The sequence below is a fragment of the Hypomesus transpacificus genome, chromosome 2, assembly GCF_021917145.1.
Source record: "Hypomesus transpacificus isolate Combined female chromosome 2, fHypTra1, whole genome shotgun sequence".
Classification (NCBI taxonomy): Eukaryota; Metazoa; Chordata; class Actinopteri; order Osmeriformes; family Osmeridae; genus Hypomesus; species Hypomesus transpacificus.
The window spans coordinates 16,440,655-16,465,089 of record NC_061061.1 but is presented as its reverse complement, the minus strand read 5'-3'; the positions used below and the strand labels follow the sequence as shown (position 1 = coordinate 16,465,089).

The 24,435-nt window shown below is 53.0% G+C and overlaps 1 protein-coding gene across 2 annotated transcripts; it reads left to right on the top strand.

Moving 5' to 3' along the window:
* The first annotated feature begins 92 nt into the window (after positions 1 to 92).
* megf8 (multiple EGF-like-domains 8) lies at positions 93 to 24,341 on the top strand. Of its 2 annotated transcripts, none has more exons than XM_047040191.1 (44): positions 93 to 578; positions 1,527 to 1,783; positions 1,967 to 2,130; positions 2,242 to 2,451; positions 2,778 to 2,958; positions 3,188 to 3,276; positions 3,596 to 3,809; positions 3,996 to 4,179; positions 4,378 to 4,523; positions 4,793 to 4,903; positions 5,091 to 5,242; positions 5,430 to 5,531; positions 5,687 to 5,834; positions 6,289 to 6,452; positions 6,614 to 6,817; positions 7,006 to 7,209; positions 7,464 to 7,709; positions 8,109 to 8,227; positions 8,393 to 8,524; positions 8,745 to 8,858; positions 9,250 to 9,333; positions 9,622 to 9,861; positions 10,194 to 10,378; positions 10,600 to 10,813; positions 11,086 to 11,326; positions 11,436 to 11,568; positions 11,943 to 12,193; positions 12,448 to 12,558; positions 12,938 to 13,056; positions 13,263 to 13,488; positions 13,743 to 13,914; positions 14,205 to 15,094; positions 15,242 to 15,377; positions 15,791 to 16,022; positions 16,204 to 16,330; positions 17,248 to 17,458; positions 17,597 to 17,811; positions 17,935 to 18,130; positions 18,356 to 18,524; positions 18,694 to 18,886; positions 19,185 to 19,355; positions 20,127 to 20,257; positions 20,448 to 20,580; positions 21,135 to 24,341. In XM_047040191.1, the coding sequence occupies exons 2-44, from the start codon at positions 1,600 to 1,602 to the stop codon at positions 22,620 to 22,622; spliced, it is 9,336 nt and encodes a 3,111-aa protein (XP_046896147.1). In that variant the 5' UTR covers positions 93 to 578; positions 1,527 to 1,599; the 3' UTR covers positions 22,623 to 24,341. The 2 variants fall into 2 exon arrangements, with proteins under 2 accessions (XP_046896147.1, XP_046896156.1); XM_047040200.1 differs by having other exon boundaries at positions 94 to 578; positions 14,205 to 14,368.
* Positions 24,342 to 24,435: the final 94 nt, after the last annotated feature.

Sequence of the window (24,435 nt, the reverse complement as noted above, 5' to 3'; positions counted from 1 at the left end):
ATATATTGGTGCACTGTTGTGATTTCATAAGCAAGCATTGGCCAGGCAGTTTCGTCACGTAAAAATCAAGAATCATTGTCAAGATCTCCGCCGGAGGGCAATGCTGAGATGTGGGGTTTAGTGCTGCCCAGCACAAAGGTATACCTACTGTTATGGACCTTTTGTTTTGGCAACCACGGACTATATGTCACTCGTCAAAACAGCCAGCAGGAAGGGAGGCGATAATTTTAGATCTCCACCGTGGTCCATGTGGACGGAAAAAACTGATTTTACAATCTGACTCAGAATCCTTTGCTGAATACCATCTGTTTTGAATATTATACTGCAAAACCGGCCATGTCGAATGCGTATTTGCATCTGGACGTCGAAGCTAGCTAGCTAGCTAGCTAACTGGATAGCAGCAAACCACTGTACGCTTCCCCTCTGTGATGGTTGGTTTGTGCTAACGCTGGCAGGGATTCCAGGCGTCGAGCTCCTCCTATGCTGCTTGAAAACCGACGCTATTTGATGGTGTGTTCAGCTGGCAAGCGAAGGAAAATGTAAAATATTAGCGAACAAAGTCGAAGACACGGGGGCAGGTAAGACACCGATGTTTAACGTTGCTAACCTAGGCTAGCTATAACGGTCTTCTTGGCTAGGTTAGGGAGTGCTGACAGTGACCATCTAGTAGTGGTAGCTAGCTAGCTATCAGCATCATCGGGCAGGCAGCAGCCAGCATCGTCTTTCTGATTTTACAAATATACTTTGCAGAAGCACCAGTAGTGACAGCAGCAAATCAAAACTGTACACAGCAGAGTCAATCTAAGTAGTTCAATTACTGTTGTACTACTGTAGCGGTTTCTTGATTAACGATATACAGTAGCCAGTACTGTCCTGGATATGTTTATTCAACTCACACCTGGCAGAGGCAATATTTGTACTACTGTAGATGGTCACAAATTTAGCTAGCACAGCTAGCTAGAATTAATCAACGAACAAGGCTAGCTAAAGTAACGGCAGCAATCTGGTTCTTTAGTCAGAGGGTACTGTACTTGAGTTATAGTAGTGCCAATATATAATGTTAGAGCTAGTGCTAACGTGGTTTGCTAGATTTTATTTGAGGTAGGTAGGGACCTCCAAAACAAGCCAAGATGGCTAGCCTAGCTATCTAGTAAATTCAACGTAATGTTAATCGCTATCTAGTCAGTTTTATGTTACACTAACAACTGTAACAATACTTCATTCAACTGAAATTGTAGTTCTGTTGCAATGCGATGCTGCAAAGTCTGAGCTAGTTTGAAGATAGCTTGCTGACTTACTACAGTAATGACGCGTAATAAACACATCTGGTTGTGATAACGGGCTACCTAGCAGTCCTCTCCTGACATATGTAGACATCTTGTTTTGCTAGCAGATAATTGCAATTGTTACTAGCATAGTTGGCCATCCATGTCATAGATCATTAATGAGGCTAGCACATTGATGACTCTAGATCTGTCATTATTTTAGTTTGTCTTCAATTGATAATTGTTGTGTTTTTACAACAGATTCCCAGTCAGTGATTGAGGTACTGGGATTGACACCTTTATCTCCACCACCTCTCTCTCCCTCCTGGTGTGGATGGGGGAGAGGATGGCGTCCCACCTCCCTGTCCACCTGCTACTGCTGCTTGTGGCCTGGGCCCCGGGGTGCAGAGCAGGGGACTGCAAGGGCCACAGGCAGGTGTTGAGGGGACCTCCAGGATATGTCACAGATGGACCTGGGAACTACTCTGTTAACGGAAACTGCGAATGGCTCATCAAAGGTATTCATTGGGGAGATGTGGATTTAGTGACCATGGTAGGGACCCTGTCAACCAGCTATCGGATGGTGATTGTTCAGGGATTGTTAATGTAATGGTGTAATGTATGGTGTAATTAGTTTGATTCATGCTGAAAAGTTTGAATGCACTGACATTTCTGATATATATATTTTTTTCCTCATTAAGCCCCCAGCAACAACCATCGTATTGTCCTGAACTTCACCTTCATGGAGACAGAATGCACCTACGATTACCTGTTTGTCTACGATGGAGACTCGTACCAGAGCCCCCTACTGGCCAGTCTGAGTGGCAACACCCTGCCTCAGCCCATAGAAGCCAAGTCTGGCAAGGTAACATTACTCATTAGCATGAATTCTAGGTATGGGCACTATCTCTTTACTGTCTGTGTCAACTACGCTACCATGCACTTCCTCTACTCACCTTTCCTCTGATTTTCTCAGATGCTGCTTCACCTGTTCAGCGACGCTAATTACAATCTTCTGGGATTCAATGCCACCTACACGTTCTCTGTGTGCCCTGGTGCTTGTGGGGGCCAGGGGCGCTGCGACACAGCTTCCTCCCAGTGTCAGTGCCTCTCGGGCTGGGGAGGAGTGGACTGCACCACCCCTCTCTGCCCCCAGGCCTGCGTCTTGCACGGCACGTGTGACAAGGTGAGAAGGCACAAATTGCGGACCTGGGCGAATTGGAATCCGTTTTCAGTATGTCACTAGTTCTACATTTACATTCAGTCATTTAGCAGACGCTCTTATCCAGAGCGACTTAAAGTAAGTACAGGGACATTCCCCCGTGGCAAGTAGGGTGAAGTGCCTTGGCCAAGGACACAACATCATTTACCACGGCCAGGAATCGAACCGGCAACCATCTGATTACCAGCCCGATTCCCCTAACAGCTCAGCCAACTGACTCCCTTAGTTCTCTGTGTGTCTGCACACCTAAATCTCTTTGTTTGTTCGCTCTTTGTGTCAATCTCTCTCAGAGAGGAGAGCGCTGCCTCTGCAACTCGGGTTTCCTGGGTCAGAGCTGTCAGCTCGGTCTCCGTGATGACAGCGGGGCGGGGCAGTGGTGGAACGTAAACGGGGGCGACCCGTACACGCCTGCCAGGACAGGGTCAGCTGGGGTCTACCTGTCCTCCACTGGAGCCATGTACCTGTTCGCAGGTCAGGAGACGGGAAGCGTTTCTTCATTCACCCATTCATGATTCGTCGTGCCGTTCATATTTCATTCCGTCATTCACACACCTGTTTATGGAATCATTCACCCAATTATTTTACCCACTGAGGATGTCTCACCGCCCATCCATTCTTCTTTTTAGTTTAAGTATACTATGATATAACAATGTGACTATATATTGCTCTTTAGTTTGACGTCTCATGTTCTATGCTTCAGGGTTCGACCTAAACAGAGCACTGGGAGACTTGGTGAAATACAACTTCAGCTCCAACCAGTGGGAGAACAGGTCCTATGGACACTCTCCAGTAAGTGCCTGTCTTTTATTCCCAGCAAAAAATATTATGTGTGATCTGTACTAAAATATAGTGATTATGTTCTCTGCAAACAACGCCTCTTCATTGACTACATTTGCTCTGACGCATTTTTCAACCACTTACTGTATCCGGCAATTTTCTTTTGATTGCTGTGTCTTCTCTTTGGCCGTCTCATAATTTCTCCTATTGTACGTCACCCTCTCTTCCTCCCTCCCTTCCTTCCTCCCTTCGTCTTTTCCTTCCTCCCTCCCTTCCTTCCTCCCTTCCTCTCTTCCTCCCTTCCTCCTTTCCTCTCTTCCTCTCTTGCCAGGTGGCCCGTCACTCTCACACAGCGGTAGAGTGGAATAGTCAAATGGTCATCTTCGGGGGCGAGCTCGCTAGTGGGGCCCTGGCTAGTGACGTCTGGGTTTACCGGCCACTTCTGGACGACTGGAAGCAGCTCGGCCAATCGGATTCCCCTGGGGCCCCGAGACTTGCCAACCACGCGGCAGCCGTCGTGGACGATTATCTCTACGTGTTCGGAGGTACGGTACCCTGCTCAGTCTTGACCCAGTCCACCTCGTGTCACACGCGTCTCCGCAAACGACACCATCCCGACAGTAGGACCAGTCGCGTCGCATCGGGTTATGGGAGATTCTCCACCCCTGTAAAACATCCGCCTCCTAAAAGCGATGACTCACCCGGTGCCCTCTCTCCCCAACGTGTCCCAGGGCGCACCGAGGAGGACATGTTCTCCTCGTCCCTGTATCGCTTCAGCCTGCAGGCCCCTGGGCTGTGGGAGGCGGTCCAGGCCACGGGGGGGAAGCCTCCAGCCACCGCGGGCCACTCCATGGTGTTCCACCAGCCCTCCAGGACCCTGCTGGTGTACGGGGGCCACAGGCCCACCACGGCCAGGTATACGCTCCCACACACACACACACGCTCGTAGAGGGACATGTGCTGTGAAAGTGTCCACATGTCTGGGGAGTGTGTGTGTGCTCAGACGTGCACATGCTTACCCATCATCTGAACGTGTGTGTATGTGTGACTTAGACTTTGAAAACTTTTAATCTGGTGTCTGCTACCATCTGAACCCCTCGATCCCTTCCTCAGGTTCAGTGTGCGGGTTAACACCACAGACGAGTTTCACGTGGAGCGGAGGTTCTGGACCTCGTTTCGCTCCCGTTTCCCGGCAACGGGGCCCAGAGAGAGGGCCTTCCACTCCGCCACGGTCATCGGCAATTACATGGTGGTCTACGGTGAGTGTAGAGCGGTTAACGACAGCAAAACTGCACCGTGCCGGAGTTAAAGGCATGGCTTATGGGTAGAGAAAGGGGATTACTGGTCGAGGATTTTGACTGCTGATCAAGTAGTCGCAGGTCCAATTCCCCTTCGGTATGTTGCTTTGGAGAAAAGGTTCCGCTAAATGAACACGCACCTGAGATGATTGGGCGCCCCCCCCCCCCCCCTCTTCCTGTGTGTGGTTCAGCCTAGTGACCGTGATGTCTCTCTCCCTCCCTGTTCTCAGGTGGGAACGTCCATATCCATTACCAAGAGGAGAAGTGCTACGACGAGGAGATCTTCTTCTACCACCTGGGCTGTCACCAGTGGGTGTCTTCTGGAGAGAGCCTCGTGCACAGTGAGTCCCAACGACACACACACACACCATCTCACACACTCTGACCAAAGCACATAGATGTGGTTTTCTCATGTCTGTCTCTCTCTCTCTCTCTCTCTCTGTCTCTCTGTCTCTCTCTCTCTCTCTCTCTCTCTCTCTCTCTCTCTCTCTCTCTTATTTCTATATATATATCTCCTTCTCTCCATAGGAGGAGAGGCTGTGAGGGGGCGCTACTCCCATGTAGCTGCCGTGATGGAAGGGAGAGTGCTTCTGGTTGCCGGGGGTTACAGTGGCGTTGCCCGTGGAGACCTGGTGGCTTACAAAGTTCCGCTGTTTGTCAGCAGCGACCCAGGAGACAGGGTGAGGAGTGGGGCAGTGATTATGAAGTTATTACAGGGCGGATTGCAGATGGAAATGGGCCGAAGTCTGTGAGGCCGAAGATGGGAAGCTGCGCCAATGTACCAAAACGAATCAGCACTTTCTTAGGCTGCAGTGTGTCCAGGCTTAGTGCTGTGTGTGTGTGTGACGTCGTGTTTCCCGTGTCCAGGACGCCGTGTGTGCCGAAGCACCAGACGAGAGCATGTGCTTGAAGAACCCAGAATGCAGCTGGTGTGAGGGGCGATGTCGGGAGTACCAACCCAACGACCCGGTAACACCCCTCTCCTCCTCTTTTTGACATGTTGTATCTATCCTTTTTCCTGTAATGCCAAGAGTACCCTGCTTTCTTTCACGGAACTGGACTGTGACTCCGAAGAGTCTAACTTTGTGTTCCTCTGCTCCCCCCCCCCCCCCCCCCGCCCCCAGTGTGGCAGTACGGGCTGCCTGGGTCTGGCCCGGTTCCTGTCCGACTGCCAGTCCTGCTTGGTGTTCAGCGGAACGCCCAAGTCCCTTCCCCGCACGCCAGGAGACTTCGGCTGGTGCGTCCAGAACGAGTCCTGCCTGCCCGTGTCAGGTGAGCAGCATGGAGGGAGGAAGCAAGCAAGGAGGGGAAAAAGAGGGATCGTGAGGGACTAAATGAGACATGATTAGGGTGGAACGAACATGGGAGGCGATCTGTCTGTCTGTCTTCTGTGTGTGTGTGTGTTTGTGTGTGTCCCCATCCTGTGATTGAGCAGTTCCGTTCAGGTTTGTGTCCGAGCTCCCTCCTGACCACACCCCCGAGTTCTCTCTCCAATCAGAAACCCCCTCGCAGCCAGGTCACCTCTCTTAGCTCCGCCCAAACACACCCAAAACACACTCTTTCCTCTCGGTCTCTCAGAGCGCAGTGTACTGACTCCTCCCTCTCGGTCTCTCAGAGCGCAGTGTACTGACTCCTCCCTCTCGGTCTCTCAGAGCGCAGTGTACTGACTCCTCCCTCTCGGTCTCTCAGAGCGCAGTGTACTGACTCCTCCCTCTCGGTCTCTCAGAGCGCAGTGCGTGCCGTGTGGACCAGATCTCCGGGGCGTACGGCTGGTGGGGAGAGCGTACCCGTTTCCTAACCTCCCTCCACCTCTGTCGCACCGACAACTATGTCCCAGGACTGCACCTGCTCACCTTCCAGCACCCCCGCAACGACTCCCAGCCCGACAAGGTACGGAGTCCTCCCCTCTGCCACGCCCGCTCTTTCACCTGGATGCGTTCTGTAGGACATACAACGTATCATATAGACACACACACACCCTCTACTGACTCTCACTGTCTGTTATGCCACCCCCCTCCACCCCCTCCCCCCCTCCTCCTCCACCACCTCAGGTGGCCATCCTCCGCAGCACCTCCATCATCCTCAGCCCCACCACGGAGATGGACGTCACCCTGCAGTTCCGGGGCTTCATCCACCCGCTGTGGGGTGCCCCCCCGCCGGCGCCCCCCCCCACCGAGACGGTCTCCATGTCGGCCCGCATCCAGAGGCTCCACTTCGAGGCTCGCATGGCCTCCGGACCCAACTCCTTACAGCTGGTGAGCGAGAGAGACGCCGACAGGAGATTGGAGGAAACAGATAAAGAGAATATAGACAGAGAGTTACGAGTTCAAATGTGGATGAATGTCGTTTCTTTTGGGGGGCTGGGGGGTCATATTTCTGAGCTCTTCCTCTTTGTTTTTCTAAGTCTCTTTCCCTCCCTCTCTTCTTCTCTCTCCGTGTTCAGAAGGAGGTGGTGGGTCGCTGGGCGGCTCACCAGGAGAAGGAGACCAAGCTGCTGTCCCGCCCAGACGGGAGTGTCCTGTTCCCCAACCTGACCCGGGGGAACCACTACCTGGTCCAGGCCGAGGGCTACCTGAATAACTCCGGCTCGGGCCAGACCAGCGAGATGGCCCTCATCTGGAACAGGACTGCTCTACCCGGGGGCAGTGTGAGTACCAGCAGAACCTTCCCTGGAACTTTTTTTGACGGATACTTTTTGATATGGAGAGATTTTTTTAATTATTTTAATACTTTTAAACTTTTTGTAGAACTGTCATTTAAATGTATGTTTTTTTTTTTTTTACAAAAGCGGGAACCTTGTTTTATTACAATATAAGTGAACAAACCTACAGGAAACAGTTTGTAAATAAAACGGTGAGATCAGTTTTCTGTAGACTACCTGTCTTTTTTATCCCCCTGTAGGAGATTTCCTTCCTGTTCCTGGAGCCGTACCGCTCCGGCTCCTGCTCGGGGTACCAGTCCTGCCTGGCCTGCCTGTCGGACCAGTCCTGCGGCTGGTGCCCCTCCCTGGCCCGCTGCCTGGCACGCGCCGGCCTGCACCTGGAGCTCTGCCCGGAGGACTCGGGGGAAGGAGAGCACCACCTGCTGTTGGCACCGCAGCACTGCACCCTGTGTGAGGAATACAGGGACTGCTCCGCCTGCACCCAGGTACACAGACCACTCCTGGCCTGCTGGCCTTTACGACTAGAGAAGATTAGATTTAGGTTAGATTAGGTTTGATACAATTGATTAAATAGGCAATTTTTACTGCCCGAATAAGGGTAGAGATCGCCATTGGGGAGGAGCAATTATATTTACATTTATTCATTTAGCAGACGCTTTTATCCAAAGCGACTTCCAAGAGAGAGCTTACAAAAGAGCATAGGTCACTGATCATAACAACGAGATAGTCCCAAACATTGCAAGTAGCCAAAACATGAAGAATACATTGTGAAAAGCTAATTATATGGATTTTTTCCAACCTATAAAGTGTCTTTATATGTACAAGAAAGGCTATAAGGGTGTTGGTCAGGGCGACCGGTTGAACCTCTTGATGTTTGACCCTAGGACCCTTACTGTGAATGGCAAATCAACTCAAGCAAGAAGGCTGACTACCAATGCAGCCGACGGGGGAGGCTGGAAGGTTCCATTCGAGATCCGGGGGTGTGTCCGAAAGTGTGCAACCAGTGAGTGCCAATCATTCGCAGGGCTTGTTTTCAAAGCGAGTGCTATTCTCAGCAACCTCATTTCCCGTCCCGACGGTTAAGAAAGGAAATGACAAACAACCACAGATGACGTTGATAAACCTCATCCTCGTTCTCCTTGTCTCCTCCCGTCTCCACCGCGTGCAGGAGGAAGACATGCGGGGAGTGTCTGTCCAACTCCAGCCAGTGTGCCTGGTGTGAGTCCGCCCAGGCCTGCTTCTACTTCGCGGCCTACCTCACCAAGTACCCCTACGGAGAGTGCAGGGACTGGTACGACAGGTAAAACACCGTCACGGTCTCTCTACCTTGTTATACCTCAGTTTGGGCTCTCAGATTACTGTCAGGGTCGAGTCGTTTCTTCTGGTAAAAAAAAAACACTTTGTTAAGCATGGTATACATTTCATATTTTTTTTTATTTATTTTTTTTTTTTTTTTAACCCTTGTTTCTTTTTCCGGCACATTTACCTTTGTCGTTTTCCTTCCCTGTCCTGTGTTCCAGTGTCCACTCTGTACCCCAGTGTAAGCAGTGCTCTGCCCTGGCTACCTGCACTGACTGTCTGGAGACCTTCCAGTGTGGCTGGTGTGGGGACTACAACAACCCCACCATCGGCAGGTAATGGACACGCACACACACAGACCCACAAACACAGACGCACACACACACACACACTCAGACTCACACACAGACCCACAAACACAGACGCACACACACACAGACACACACACACACACAGACACACACACACACACAGACCCACAAACACAGACGCGCACACACAGACCTACACACACCCACACGCAGATCCCCCAAACACAGACGCACACAGACACACACACACACACAGACACACACACACAGACCCACAAACACAGACGCACACACACAGACCTACACACACCCACACACAGATCCCCCAAACACAGACGCACACACACATCTGCGGATGTGAGGAATTGCTTTCTGGTCACGTCTAACTCTTCTGGATCCTTCTGTTCGTGTCCAGGTGCCTGAGAGGGGACTGGGCGGGTTTGGACGAAGCGTCCGTCTATAACTGCAGTGTCGCCGTGGCAGACGTGCGAGCCACAAGGTGAGAGCAGAACACCTACCACATCACCACCGCTCCTCAGTCACACTCCCCAGAACACCTACCACATCACCACCGCTCCTCAGTCACACTCCCCAGAACACCTACCACATCACCACCGCTCCCTCAGTCACACTCCCCAGAGCACCTACCACATCACCACCGCTCCCTGAGTCACACTCCCCAAACGGCTCTCTCATGACCCCAGCCGCAGAGGCAGACGATAAAGAGGTCGTGCCTCCCCCTCCCCCTCTCCGTTCCGTAACCTCTCCTCCCATCCCCCTCTCCCAGCCCCGAGCCCCAGACCTCGGCCCCCCCGCGGCCCATGGAGATGGACATGGAGCTGGAGCACATGGAGGAGGGGGACCAGGAGGCCGTGTGGTCCTACCCCACCTGCCCTGACGTGGAGGAGTGCCGGCTGGGCCTCCACAACTGCCACCCCTTTGCCACCTGCGTCAACACGCCCACCTCGTACGAGTGCCACTGCGAGAGGGGCTACACTGGAGACGGTACCCTGCACTGCAACCAGACGTGAGTGCTCCTTCATATCTCCTTTGGTTTATTTGGAACAACGCTGGGATCCGAAGCGGGGTAGAAAAAGGAATATAGGAAGCGCTCCCGAAAATGGTCTTTCTCTTCCTGTTCCCCTCTCTGTCTCTGTCTGTCTTTCTCTCTTTTTCCCTCTCTCTCTCTGACTGGTTGCTTTCTTTGTCTGGTTTCACGGTCGGGCTGGTAGCTGTGTTTTGATGCTTGAAATGACACCCTTGTTACCCGTTTCTGTGTGTCACTCTCCCTCTCACCTCTGTCCTACAAACCTAACCCTCTCCCCCCTCTCCCCCCCCCCCATCTCCCCATCCTCCTAGATGCTATAACGAGTGTCGTGAGGGCCAGTGCAGCGGCAGCCCCAGGTTCGAGTGCGAGTGCTCCCTGGGCTGGACCTCTGACCCGGCCACGCTGGTGCTGAGCGGGGTGGAGTGTGACGTGGACTGTGGCTGTAACTTCCACAGCACCTGCATCACCGCTCCAGGCATCTGCGACCAGTGCCAGGGTAAGGGGCTCTCACAGGGTGAGCGACGGCATTGGGTGTCGTGAAGTCGAAAACCGGCTGGCGTATTGCTCAGGACCCTTCCTTAAAGAAAAAAAGATAAATAAAAGAGCCAGCATTCCAGATCTATCCACATTGATCCCTGTTTTTGATTGGTCCATCCTCATCCCAACCTGCCCTCTATTGGTCTGTTCATTCCCACCCCGTCCCGCCCCCCTCCTCAGATTGGACCACGGGGCCCCAGTGTGAGCACTGTCGCCCGGGGAGCTTTGGCTCGGCTCTGGCCAGCGGGGGAGGCTGCGTGCCCTGCCAGTGTAACGGCCACGGGGACCCCCAGCAGGGCTACTGCCACAACCAGACGGGCCAGTGCTACTGCACACACCACACCCAGGGGGCCCACTGCGAGGCCTGCCTGCCAGGCTACTACGGAGACCCCAGGTGAGGGGATGTGGGGGTGCATCTCGAACGGTCTGTGTTGGCCCTCCTTCTGATGCACTCTGAATCTGCAGTCGTGCTGCGGTTACAGTTAGGCTTCTGGTTGATGGAATGTGAAAAGCAAGAGGAAGCAGTTATTGCCGCCGTTTGGGTCCGACTGCTCGGTTGTGTTGGATACGTAATGAAGGACTGGTCTTCATGGTCTTCATGTCGTCAACACATGACCTGCCACTCTCCCCTCTCTCCACCCCCCCCCCCCCCCCCCCTTCTTTCAGTGATAACGGCACCTGTTTCCGTCAGTGTCAGGGCCGCTCCGTGCTGCTGTCCTCCTCCTCCTCCTCCCCCCTGCCCGTGTCCTCCTCTCTGGGGTGGCGGGGGGGCGTGGGGGGCAGGGGCGGCCTGTCCCACTGCCTGTGGGTGCTGTCCGTGTCGGAGACCCTGACCCCCTGCCTGCCCGGCCAGCTCTGTCCCCCTGTGGCTCTCACCCTGCACCCTGACTCCCAGACGCAGTGCAGTGTGAGTACTGACACACACACACACACACACACCATGAGTACAGGTAGGACACAATCCTGTGGGTATTTCCATGAGTCTTTGTCTGACACGCTGACTCTCGCGCGCGCAGAGCTCCTATGTCTACGTGTTTGACGGCCTGCCTCAATTCCTGGCCAACGGGGCGGTGCACTCCGACCACAACCTGATTGGTGCTTTCTGTGGGACGACCCGGACTCAGCCAACCACTGTGGAGGCCACCTCGGGTAACATCGGCTCAGCTGAAGAACCTTTACACATTTTCATTAGACATTTGTCCAGTTGCCCCTCATACACAAATATATTGATATTTTGTCGATGCCCAAGACATCACAGAATCACACTACTGGGATTACAAACCCGGTTGTGCCTTCTAATTCTCTAATTCCCCCGCCCCTTCTTTCTCTCTCTCTCTCTCTCTCTCTCTCTCTCTCTCTCTCTCTCGGTCTCTCTCTCTCCTTCTCTCTCTATCCTCTCTCTCTTTCTCTTTCCTTCTCGCCATCCTCTCTCTCTCTATCCTCTCTCTCCTTCTCTCTCTATCCTCTCTCTCTCTTTCCCTTCTTGCCATCCTTTCTCTCTATCCTCTCTTCTCCCCCTGCAGGTGTTATCTCTGTCTACTTCGAGGCCAACGTGTCATCGGACCGGCCCCAGGGCTTCAACGCCTCTTTCTGGGTGCGTCGCTGCCGCCAGGGCCAGGAGGAGACGGAGGAGGGGGCGCCGGTGTGCCAGGGGGTGGCCCAGTGCCGCGGGGGCCTGTGCCAGTGTCCCCACGGTTACGGAGGGCCTCACTGCGACAGGCTGCTGTGCCCCCAGGACTGTGGGCTAGCAGAGGGCCGGGGGTCCTGCAACATGGTGAGAGAGACTCAAGTGTGTCTGTGTGCGTTGGTGTCTGTCTGTGTGTGTGTTCATGATATTGGCCGGGTTTCCCAGATAAACGCTAAGAGCTTCTTAGGAACGTTCTAGAGCGCTCCTAAGAAGCTCTGAGCGTTAAGAGCTTCTTAACGAATCTGGGAAACCCGTCCCTTGTCTGTTCACGTTTGCCGTGTACTTCCCCATCTCCTGAGCGATGTTGACGGCTGTTGACGGCTGCGTGTGGTTGTGTTCAGTCTCTGGGAGTGTGCGTGTGCTCTGAGGGCTGGGCTGGCTCTGACTGCTCTGCTCCAGTGGACTCCAGTAGCCTGGTGTGGGAAACTCTACTGGACACACAGCTCACGGCGGTAAGAATCTCTTCTGCACTGACCAACCTTACTTACATTTACATTACATTTAGTCATTTAGCAGACAAAGAGCGACTTACAGTAAGTACAGGGACATTCCCCCCGAGGCAAGTAGGGTGAAGTGCCTTGCCCAAGGACACAACGTCATTTGGCCGGGAATCGAACTGGCGACCTTTAGATTACTAGCCCGACTCCCTCACCGCTCAGCCACCTGACTCCCCTACTTTCAATCAAATTGCTATAATGATAATGTATTATTATGGTTACAGATATATAAATATAAAAAAAGGGGGGGCATCAAGACTGAAATGATTGGTTCTTGCAACAGCGTTATTCCGCCTTAGTGTGTGTTACAGTATTGTCCTTCCCCTCTCCACAGAACCAGGCCCACAGGTTCCTCCACAGAATGGGCCACACCCTGGTGTCTGGGCCCCAGGGGAACCTGTGGATGTACGGGGGACTCTCTCTGTCTGAGGGCATCCTGGGAAACGTTTACAGGTGGGAGGAAAGCTCTACTCTAAACCTTTCCCGCCCCTCAGGAAACGGCCTTATCATGAACCATCACATGCCGTACGGTGAACGTCTTTCCTCCAACCTGTGTCTGCGTGCTGATTGGTTGTTCGGCGTGCTGATTGGTTGTTCTGCGTGCTGATTGGTTGTTCGGCGTGCTGATTGGTTGTTCTGCGTGCTGATTGGTTGTTCAGGTACTCGGTCAACGACCGTCGCTGGACTCAGATGTTAACCAGCTCGGTGGACGAGAGCTCCGCCCCCAGACCTCGCTATTACCACGCCTCCGCCCTGCTGGCCAATCGCGAGCCTCTCTCACCGAGTCACAACATCATGCTGGTGGTGGGCGGGATCACCCAGAAGGGAGTGGCGAATGACACGTGGAGCCTGAACCTCAGCAGTCTGGTGTGGAGGCAGTACAAGGTCAGAGTTCGTTGGTTTGTCTGTAACCTTTTCATTCCCATTGAGTCATTTAGCAGACGCTCTTATCCAAAGCAACTTACAGTAAGTACAGGGACATTCCCCCGAGGCAAGTAGGGTGAAGTGCCTTGCCCAAGGACACAACGTCATTTTGCAGGGCCGGGAATCGAACAGGCAACCTTCAGATTACTAGCCCGATTCCCTAACCGCTCAGCCACCTGACTCCCTAACAAGGTCTGTCTCCTCCTCCCTTCTAGAGCTCGCTGCAGCCCCCAGTGGCGGGCCACTCGCTGACGGTGCGGAGGGACTCGTCTGTGCTGCTCATCGGCGGTTATTCTCCAGAGAACGGCTTCAACCACCACCTGCTGGAGTTCAACCCCCACTCTGGAAACTGGACCATCGCCCCCCACACCGGAACGCCCCCTACAGGTGAGGCTTGAACAGCCAGGATTTCCCCCTAACCTTATAGGGCGTCCACACGTGCAACACCGTGGCAGGTGGATTTTATTTCCTGCATCGCTACGCTGGTTAGCGCTCTTAGCGCTCTGTGTGGGTTTTGACAAACTTGGAAGCCATGTGCAGCTAGCTCGCTCGCTGAATGCGTTTGTTAGCTGTCAGCATTTAGTGTTTTTGCAAGTTATCTCTTCTCAGTGTGAGAAATACAAGGTGTGGTGTTCTCCCAGTCTGACATTAACCTCCCCCCTCCCCTCCTCCCCCAGGCCTGTACGGCCACTCGGCGGTGTACCACGAGCAGACTGACGCCGTGTACGTGTTCGGAGGCTACCGCTTCAACGTGGAGACAGTGGAGCCCTCAGGGGAACTGTACAGTCTGTACTACCCCAACCTCACCTGGTCTCTGCTGGTCCCCTCACAGGGCAGTAAGGTAGGTGACCTCACACACACACTCAGCCTCACCTGGTCTCTGCTGGTCCCCTCACAGGGCAGTAAGGTAGGTGACCTCACACACACACTCAGCCTCACCTGGTCTCTGCTGGTCCCCTCACAGGGCAGTAAGGTAGGTGACCTCACACACACACTCAGCCTCACCTGGTCTCTGCTGGTCCCCTCACAGGGCAGTAAGGTAGGTGACCTCACACACACACTCAGCCTCACCTGGTCTTTGCTGGTCCCCTCACAGGGCAGTAAGGTAGGTGACCTCACACACACACTCAGCCTCACCTGGTCTTTGCTGGTCCCCTCACAGGGCAGTAAGGTAGGTGACCTCACACACACACTCAGCCTCACCTGGTCTCTGCTGGTCCCCTCACAGGGCAGTAAGGTAGGTGACCTCACACACACACTCAGCCTCACCTGGTCTCTGCTGGTCCCCTCACAGGGCAGTAAGGTAGGTGACCTCACACACACACTCAGCCTCACCTGGTCTCTGCTGGTCCCCTCACAGGGCAGTAAGGTAGGTGACCTCACACACACACTCAGCCTCACCTGGTCTTTGCTGGTCCCCTCACAGGGCAGTAAGGTAGGTGACCTCACACACACACTCAGCCTCACCTGGTCTTTGCTGGTCCCCTCACAGGGCAGTAAGGTAGGTGACCTCACACACACACTCAGCCTCACCTGGTCTCTGCTGGTCCCCTCACAGGGCAGTAAGGTAGGTGACCTCACACACACACTCAGCCTCACCTGGTCTTCCCTGTACTGAATGAAACATCTCTAAACCTTTCCTCATAATCACTCATAAACTCATGTCCTCTCTCTCTCCATTACTCTCCATCTCTCTCTTACTCTTTCTCCCCAGCCCATGTTCCGTTACTTCCACACAGCGGCCCTGATGAAAGACACCATGGTGGTAGTGGGCGGGAGGACCGAGGACGAGGACTACAGCAACTCTGTGTCCCTCTACCAGATCAACTGTAACACCTGGATACAGCCTGGTAACTGGTCCAGACTACTGTCAATCACGCTGCATATCCTTTGAGCCAATCCAAGAGGTTCACTTTCATACCTTGTAAATCTCTCTCTCCATTCTCTCTCCATCTCTCTCTCTCTCCATCCCTCCTTTCTATTCTCTTGTTCTCTCCATCCCTTCCCCTCTCTCTTGCTCTCTCGCTCCCCATTCCTTCCCCTCTCTCTTGCCCTCTCTCTCTTTCCATCCCTTGCCCTCTCTCTCTCTCCATTCCTTCCCCTCTCTCTTGCCCCCTCTCTCTTTCCATCCCTTCCCCTCTCTCTCTTGCCCCCTCTCTCTCCATCCCTTGCCCTCTCTCTCCATTCCTTCCCCTCTCTCTTGCCCCCTCTCTCTTTCCATCCCTTCCCCTCTCTCTCTTGCTCTCTCTCTCCCCTCCGGCAGCATCGGCGGTGGGCGAACCGATCAACCGCTCTGTGTCCCTGGCCATGGCGGCGTGGGACGGGCGCCTGTTCCTCTCGGGGGGGTTCAACGGGGTGACTCTGGGGCGCCTCCTCACCCTGACCGTGCCCTCGGAGCCCTGCGCCCTGCTGCTGACCCCCGAGGCCTGCAACGGCACCACGGGCAGCTGCGTGTGGTGCCGGGGCAGCTGCACCTCCGCCGATGTGGCCGAAAGGTACGGCGTCCAGACAGCCTGACCCCCCTGAACACCCACACACACCCTGACCCCCCTGAACACCCTAGAACAGGGATTTCACCCATGTAAGCCTCGGGGGGGGGGGGGTGTTATGTGTGGAAACGTTGGCTTTAGTTGATCTCTCTCTCTCCTCTGGCTCCTCCCCCCTCCCCCGTCTCAGGACCGGCTGTGCCATTGGCCAGTCGTCCTGCTCCCCCACGCCCCGCCTCCATGACCAGTGTCGCAGGCTGAAGACCTGCAGCGAGTGTCTCGCCAGGCACCCCCGAATCCTCTCTAGCCACTCCCAGGTAACACACACACACACACTCGTCAGCACATATACCAGGCACACATCTGAAATGGCCAGCATTCAGAATTGTTTAGAAGGTCTCTCTGTAATGTGTGTAATAGGTACATACCATTGTTGCTAGTATGAAATGGAACTAGTTTCGGACTTCAATCAGTGTGTGCTTTAAACCGGGCGCACTGGTTTATATAGATCCGTTTCCTTTTACCAGCATAAAAGGAAGGGGGGGGGGGAGGTGCCGGAATAGCCAGAAAAGCCTGCTGGTGTGCATGATAATCATAAGAAGAACAACAACAAAAGTTTTTATGAAACATGTTTTCGTACAGATTGCTGCTCAAAGTGCCGTACTTAGTAATCCAGTCAAATCCAAGCCAAAACAGATCAATAATAATATAGAAGTTTAAAATAAACGAACAAAAGCACATGAAAGATGAGACTAGCAATGACAATGGATAATCAAAACACTTATCAGTGTAAAAGAAATGAAAGGCAGAGCAGGCAAATTGAAAACGAGTTTAAAGTGAGTGTTGGAGCTGGAAGCCAACTCGAAGCTTCTCTTACGGTTTCGGAATCATTCAAGAGAAGCGGTGGAGGATCGAAGGGTCCTCACTAGGCACATGATCCTGAATGCAGTCACCGAAATATTTTGGCACTGAGCCTTTGTACCTGTTCAAAAACCAGAAGGAGAACCTTAAAATCGAAATACGAAAAGGCACAGGCAGCTAGTCTAATGTCAGTGTAATGTGGTATATCTTAGTGGTACCCTTACAGCTGAGTGGACTTCTCTCCACATGACACACCCTGATGCACCACTGTCATCAGCATGATACCAGGTGTAGGATAGGCAGTTTGGTATCTACTGATCTGATCCCCGCTTCTGACCCATGCCCCTCTCTCCCCGTCACCTGTCCTCCACAGCTGGCCCCGCCCTGCAAGTGGTGCACCAACTGTCCGGAGGGCGCCTGCATCAGCAGCTCCGTCAGCTGCACGTCGGAGCACGACTGCAGGATCAACCAGCGGGAGATCTTCCTGTCCAGCAACTGCACGGAGACCAGCTGCGACGCCTCCGACTGCCCCAAGTGCACCGCCTCGGGGAAGTGCATGTGGACGCGCCAGTTCAAACGCACGGGTGAGAGGGGGCGTGAGAGAGGCTGGACCACCGCCTCGCATTCCATGTCAGGGCGTGTGTGTGTGTGTGTTCTTTCCTTACACCTTTTGTGTCGTATCCCCTCCCTCCTTACCCCCTCCCCCCCCCCCCCTCCTCCAGGAGAGACCAGGCGCATCCTGAGCGTGAACCCCACCTACGACTGGACGTGCTTCAGCTACGCCCTCCTCAACGTGTCCCCCATGCAGGTGGAGTCGTCCCCGCCCCTGCCCTGCCCCACCCCCTGCGACCAGCTCCGCAACTGCACCCTCTGCCTCAACTCCAACGGCTCGGACGGCGGCTGGCAGCACTGCGTGTGGAGCATGGCCCTGCAGCAGGTAATGCGTCGTCGTCGTCGTCGTCCCCCTCCCCCCGCACGCCACACGGGCCCAAGCCCAGACAAATCGCTTTGATCAGGATGGTCACATGGTCTCTAATCCCGCCTCCGTCCGTCCTTCCAGTGCATGAGTCCGTCCTACGTGCCGCTGCGCTGCGAGGCGGGCCAGTGCGGACGCCTGCTGTCCAGAGGAGACTCCTGCTCGCCCCAGTGTGCCCAGCTCTCCCAGTGTTCCCAGTGCATCGCCAGGCCCCAGTGTGGCTGGTGCGCTGCCAGGGGAGCCAATGGGGTGGGCCGCTGCCAGCAGGGAGGGCTGGATGGTGAGTGTGGGCGAAGGCGCCCAGTACCGCCAGGAACAAAATTTACACTTTTTTGTTGTTTTTTTACAACTAATTACTTCTGAAAAGAGATGCTTTTAGAGAACACTGGGCCTTGAACCACACAGAGGCGTAGAACAGTACAGGAAGCCGGGATAGCCCAAAAGCGTTGAAAGGGGAACGCCCTCCAAGTAACATGTGTCCCCCCCCCCCCCCCGCCCCTCCTAGGTGTGAGCGAGGGGGTGTGCCCCCAGAGGAACAGCAGCTGGTCCTTCCTGTTCTGCCCCGAGGAGGACGAGTGCGCCAACGGCCACCACGACTGCAACAGCACCCAGGACTGCCACGACATGCCTCAGGGCTACCACTGCACCTGCAAGCACGGCTACCTCCTCAGCAGGTACACACACACACATCTTCACCTCACCACATGTTTTGCTCCATGACTTTGACCGACTTTTCTCTCTCTTATCCATTTTTGTCTCTCCTGATTCCCTCGATCTTTCTTTCCATCCCCTTTTTCCCTCCCTCCCTCACCATTTCCCCTTCCACCCCCCGTCTGGTTGCAGTGTGTCGGGCCAGTGTGAGCCGGTGTGTGCGCAGGGCTGTGTGAACGGCTCGTGCGTGTCCCCAGGGGTGTGTCAGTGTCACTTTGGCTTCGTGGGGGAGAACTGCTCCTCTCAGTGCCGCTGCAACAAGCACAGCAACTGTGCCAACGTGTCCCGGCCAGACGTGTGCCTGGAATGCCACAACAACACCATGGTAACGTGTCGGAATGAGCCCAGCACTCTCTCTCTCTCTCTCTCTTTCTCCCGGTCACTCTCTTTCTGTCTGGCTTTTTGTTTAGGAGCACAACTCACAGAGTTACACTGTTATTCCCTGATTACCATCCCCTCACACACACACACACACGCACAAATAACAGAAAACACTTTCTAGCAGATTCATTTCCTTACTGCGTGTGTGTGAAGTGGCCCTGTAGACTGACAAGGTTGTCTTTTCTTAAGTTGTATGCGCTGACCTCCCCTGCTTTGCTGTGTCCCCCCCCCTCACCCCTCAGGGCCCCCACTGTGAGAAGTGCAAGCCTCTGTACGTGGGCTCGGCCCTGGGCGGGGGAACATGTCGCTCCTGCAGGGAGTTCTGCCGGGGGAACAGTGCTGTGTGTCTGTCCCAGGACCAGCACAGGAAGGCACTGGAGAACCCCCACAACCACCCGCTCGACCCTGACAGAGTAAGCCCGGTGTTCGCCACGTCTACGCCCTGCCCTGTGTGCTGCATAACATGTGTAAAGAACATGTGTAAAGAACATGTGTAAAGAACATGTGTAAAGAACATGTGTAAAGAACATGTGTAAAGAACATGTGTAAAGAACATGTGTAAAGAACATGTGTAAAGAACATGTGTAAAGAACATGTGTAAAGAACATGTGTAAAGAACATGTGTAAAGAACATGTGTAAAGAACATGTGTAAAGAACATGTGTAAAGAACATGTGTAAAGAACATGTGTAAAGAACATGTGTAAAGAACATGTGTAAAGAACATGTGTAAAGAACATGTGTAAAGAACATGTGTAAAGAACATGTGTAAAGAACATGTGTAAAGAACATGTGTAAAGAACGCGGGTCAGGAACGAGCAGCGAAGGTTCAGAAGGTTGTTGGTTCGATTCCTGGCCGTGCCAAATAATGTTGTGTCCTTGGGCAAGGCACTTCACCCTACTTGCCTCAGGGAGATGTCCCTGTACTTACTGTAAGTCGCTCTGGATAAGAGCGTCTGCTAAATGACTAAATGTAAATGTATAAAGAACGTGTGTAAAGAACGCGCGTGACACGTGGAGGAGACGTGTAGAGGCGTGTTTCTTTGTGTTTTTTCTTTTCGGTTCCTCCCGACTGTCTCGTGCCTTCGACAAGCCGTCTGAAACGCTGCGTCTGGGTCGTGTGCGACACTTCGCTGCTCGTTCTCATGCCCCGCCCCCCTTCCGTGTTCCCCCCCTCCCCTCCCAGATCTTGCAGTGGGTGTCGGAGGGCCCCACGGAGGACAGCGCAGTCTGTGTGAGCTGTCAGAACAACAGCGTGGGGGACAAGTGTGAGAGCTGTCTCAGCGGCTTCTTCCTGCTCCAGGGGAAGTGCGACAAGTGAGTTCCTAGCCGGCAGAACCAAGCCGGCGTTCATCTGAATATATATATATATATCTATTCCCCATCTGTCATTAGATCTAGGGGCCCAGTTTTGGTTGTTTGCCCAATATAAAACCCCCTAGAGTCTTTACGTTTTCGTTGGTTATGAATGAATCTGAAAGGTGTCATGTCCCCCCCGTGCCTGCAGGTGTCAGTGTAACGGCCACGCGGACACGTGTAATGAGAACGACGGCACAGGTTGCCCCTGCCAGAACAACACAGAGACAGCAGCCTGCCTCAGCAACTCACAGAGCGACAAGAAAGACTGCTACCGCCTCCAGGTATGGCAGGGGAAGTCACGTGTACCTGACTTTAATCTGAACGTAGATGTGAGCGCAGGGGCGATTCTAGGATCAGACGTGCTCAGCCCCCAATGAGAATGTGACATGAATACAGTGCCTTGCAAAAGTGCTAAACCCCCTTGCTAATAAATCCCTAATTTCACTGGATAACAATTAATTGTATTATATTATTATGCCAAATATTGAATGAATGAAAAAACTAAGGATGTCCCTTTCTTCATGAACTACCAGCATCAAATGATAATAAACAATAATTTGTAATTTTTTAATTATTATTACTTTTAGGGGTGCTGAGATTAAATTTAGGGGTGCTTGAGCACTCCTGAAAAGGGTCTAAAATTGCCAATGTGTGAGCGTATCATTTTCTACTCCTTATTTAAGCTCTGCCCGTCTGTTCTTGATCGCTCCCTCTCTCTCTCTCTCTCTCTCTCTCTCTCTCTCTCTCTCTCTCTCTCTCTCTCTCTCTCTCTCTCTCTCTGTCTCTCTCTCTGTCTCTGTCCTATGTCGATCTCTCCATCTCTGGCTCCTCCCAGTGCGCCAAGTGTAAAGAAACCTTCAACGGCACGCCCGTGAACGGCCGCCAGTGCTACCGGCAACTCAACGTGGACAGCGACGCCTGCTTCGACCCCACCTCCCAGACCAGCTGCTTCCACGATCCCACCATCCGCAACCTGCCCCGCGGACGCACCGTCTACTTCTCGGCCCAGCCCAAGTTCACCAACGTGGACATACGGGTCACCATCGACGTCACCTTCGGCGAGGTGGAAGTCTACGTGTCCAACTCCCACGACACCTTCATCGTGGAGGTGGACCGGCAAACGGGCGTGCACGTCATCAAGATCGAGGACGAGACGGCGGGCCGAGGAGGAGCAGCCGGAGGGAGGGACTCTCCCCCGTCCCCCATGAAAGTCTACGCCAACTCCTCGTCCGTCCTGGGGGGCCCCATCCTGCCCGGCAACCCCCTGCAGCTCCAGGCCAAGGGCCCGGAGCGCGTGGTGAGGGAGGAGCGTGCGGAGGGCCTCATCTCCTACATCACGGTGTGGAAGCCCCAGACGGTGCTGATCGTGCGCGGCGTCCGCGACCGCGTGGTGGTCACCTTCCCCCACGAGGTGCACTCGCTCAAGTCCAGCCGCTTCTACGTGGCCCTGCGGGGGGTGGGAACGGACGAGAGGCAGGGGGAGTCCCAGGGGCTGCTGTTCCTCCGGCAGGACCAGGCCCACATCGACCTGTTTGTCTTCTTCTCCGTCTTCTTCTCCTGCTTCTTCCTCTTCTTGTCGGTCTGCGTCCTCCTCTGGAAGGTCAAGCAGTTCCTGGATTTCCGCCGCGAGCAGAGACGCCACATCCAGGAGATGACCAAGATGGCGTCGCGACCCTTCGCCAAGCTCACCGTTTACCTGGAGCCCGACGAGCCCCAGCTCATCTACCTGCCCTCCACGGGGGGCGGAGGGGTGGGGGGCAGCACCGTGTCCTTGGCCCACGCCCGCACCGGCAAGGTGGTGGTTGGCCAGAGGGGCAGGACGGGAGTGGTGTCCTACAAGAACGACCCGGCCTCCGGCCCTGTCGCGCACCACCACCACCACCTCACCGTGGGCGGGGGGGGCAACAGCGGGCAGCACCTGCCCCTGCACTACCTGAACACCCACCACTACGCCCCCACCACCACCAGCACCCCTGCCTCCCACCACCACCACCACCCGTCCTCCCACAGCGGCTACCAGCACTTCTGCCGCTCTGACCCCTTCCTCTCCCAGCTCATGGGCTTCTCCTACTCCACCTTCAAGGTGGGGCCCATCACCCTGGAGCCCACAGACGACGGCATGGCCGGCGTCGCCACGGTGCTCATCCAGTTGCCGGGGGGCATCCTGGCACCCAACCGCGCCTGCCTAGGCTCCGCCCTCGTCACCCTGCGACAGAACCTTCAGGAATATTGCGGCCACGGCAACGGAGGGGGGCACCCTGGGACTAGTGGGGGACGCAAGGGCCTGCTGGGGCATCAGCACCTCACCACTATGGCTATGTAGAGAGGGAGAAGAGGGAGGGTTTGGTGACATGTACAGTAGGTAGAAAAGAGATTCATTATGTGAGGGATCAAAAAAAACAAGTTAAAAAACCCTGAAGGTCAATGAAAGCGTCCAGTAAGAAGTAATGTATAAAGTATGGAACGTTTCCCTGTAAATACTCTGTACATTTACTGAGTGTCTTTTTTCTTGGAATATATATTGCTATATTCCAATGCTTCACATGTCCAAGCCAGCTGCATAGAATGCACTACAACAGCTATACGTATCTGCTGGACAAAGTTGCATCTTGCCTGTGTGTTCACCATGGAGGTTTTGAATGCAGTCGCCGGTCCAGGCTCACACAGAGACTTTTGCTGGATGCCTGAATGACTCCCGCTTGCATCGGAACCAACGTGCTTTAAACCCAAAAAGTGACAATCGAAATTGGCGTTTTGATTGAATTAGAGGCAGGGGGGACCAGTTCACCTGAATGTGCAAAATGCGATTGTTGTTGGTTTTAAGATAGAAGACATAAAAAAAAGAGTAACATGAATAGTAATTTAATGAGTAAGGCTTTAAAGCTCAACATCAATGTTGTTTCTCCTGAGTATATTTTGTCATATTCTTTTACATGCCCTGTTTATTGTTGATGTGCACATCTCCACTCATTTGCCTTCAATTCTTGCCTTGTTTGTGAGTCATCATGCTTACATTTAAACACTACAGTTTTGTATGATATCGTGCAGTTTAAAGAGGACCTAACACAAATGACATATATTTGACAAAATTCACTAACATGAGGGTTAAGTGGATTCGGTTTCCAATTGAGGATTAACTTTCTATGATATCAGCATCTAATTTAATTTATAAATAGAAAATACATGCACACAACGCTTTTTTACTATGGAACTCCTGCAGGAATGAAGGATGTAGATGTGGCCTATGACACATGTTTCCTTCTTGACATTTTGGACTTCATCCTCTTCGTAAGAAATGTATGAATGACGCTTGAGCGGGTTGGTTTCCTGGGGATTGTGCTTTTGAATTGGTTGTGGAGATGGAAATCAGCTGTTGGAAAATTCCAATTTGAAAATGGTTTTGTAGATGTTTTCAAAATGTTGTGAAGAAAAAGGGATAAAAAAAGTTCAAAGTTGTGTCCTCCTGGTGAGAGATTTGTGACTGAGGTAGTGAAATCTAACGTGATGGATTGGGAAAGCATATCAGTATTGTTTATTAAGGAGTCTGTTACTTTTGTTTTTTTTCTGTCTTTTTTTGCACTGCGTGGATACAAACATACTTCCCAAACATGTGAATCACTAAAAGGATCCCTTCAGTGAAAGGGTTGACTTTAGTTATCATGAAAAAAAATTATAGTGGAATTACTTTTGGGAAAGATTGAATTATGAATGGTGCTACTAGAAATAGAAAGTCATTACACGTTGGGTTTTTTCATTGTTGCTTGTGCATGTAGCAGTCCTTTTGAGTATTATGGTCCAGTTCAATTGATATTGTCACGCTATTTATAACAGTCCTCCTTTCCAGTCACAAGCATTTGTGTATTATGGTTTCCTGATTTCTTTGTTAAAATGTTAACATAATTTCTCATGTTTTTATACATTATTTTCATTGCTCTGCTGTTGTAGTTCTTTTTAAAGAAGGGAACAGTTCTGTACAGAAGATGGTCATGTTGCCCCAATATGTCCTAGTGAAGAGTAGGCCACAATAAAATCTGTGAAAGTCTGTATTATTATTTTTTTTCTCTGCCTCTGATTACATGTCTTTAATTCGCTCCTAGTTGTAGACCCTTCAGTGTAATGGGATAGAAGGCTGCTTA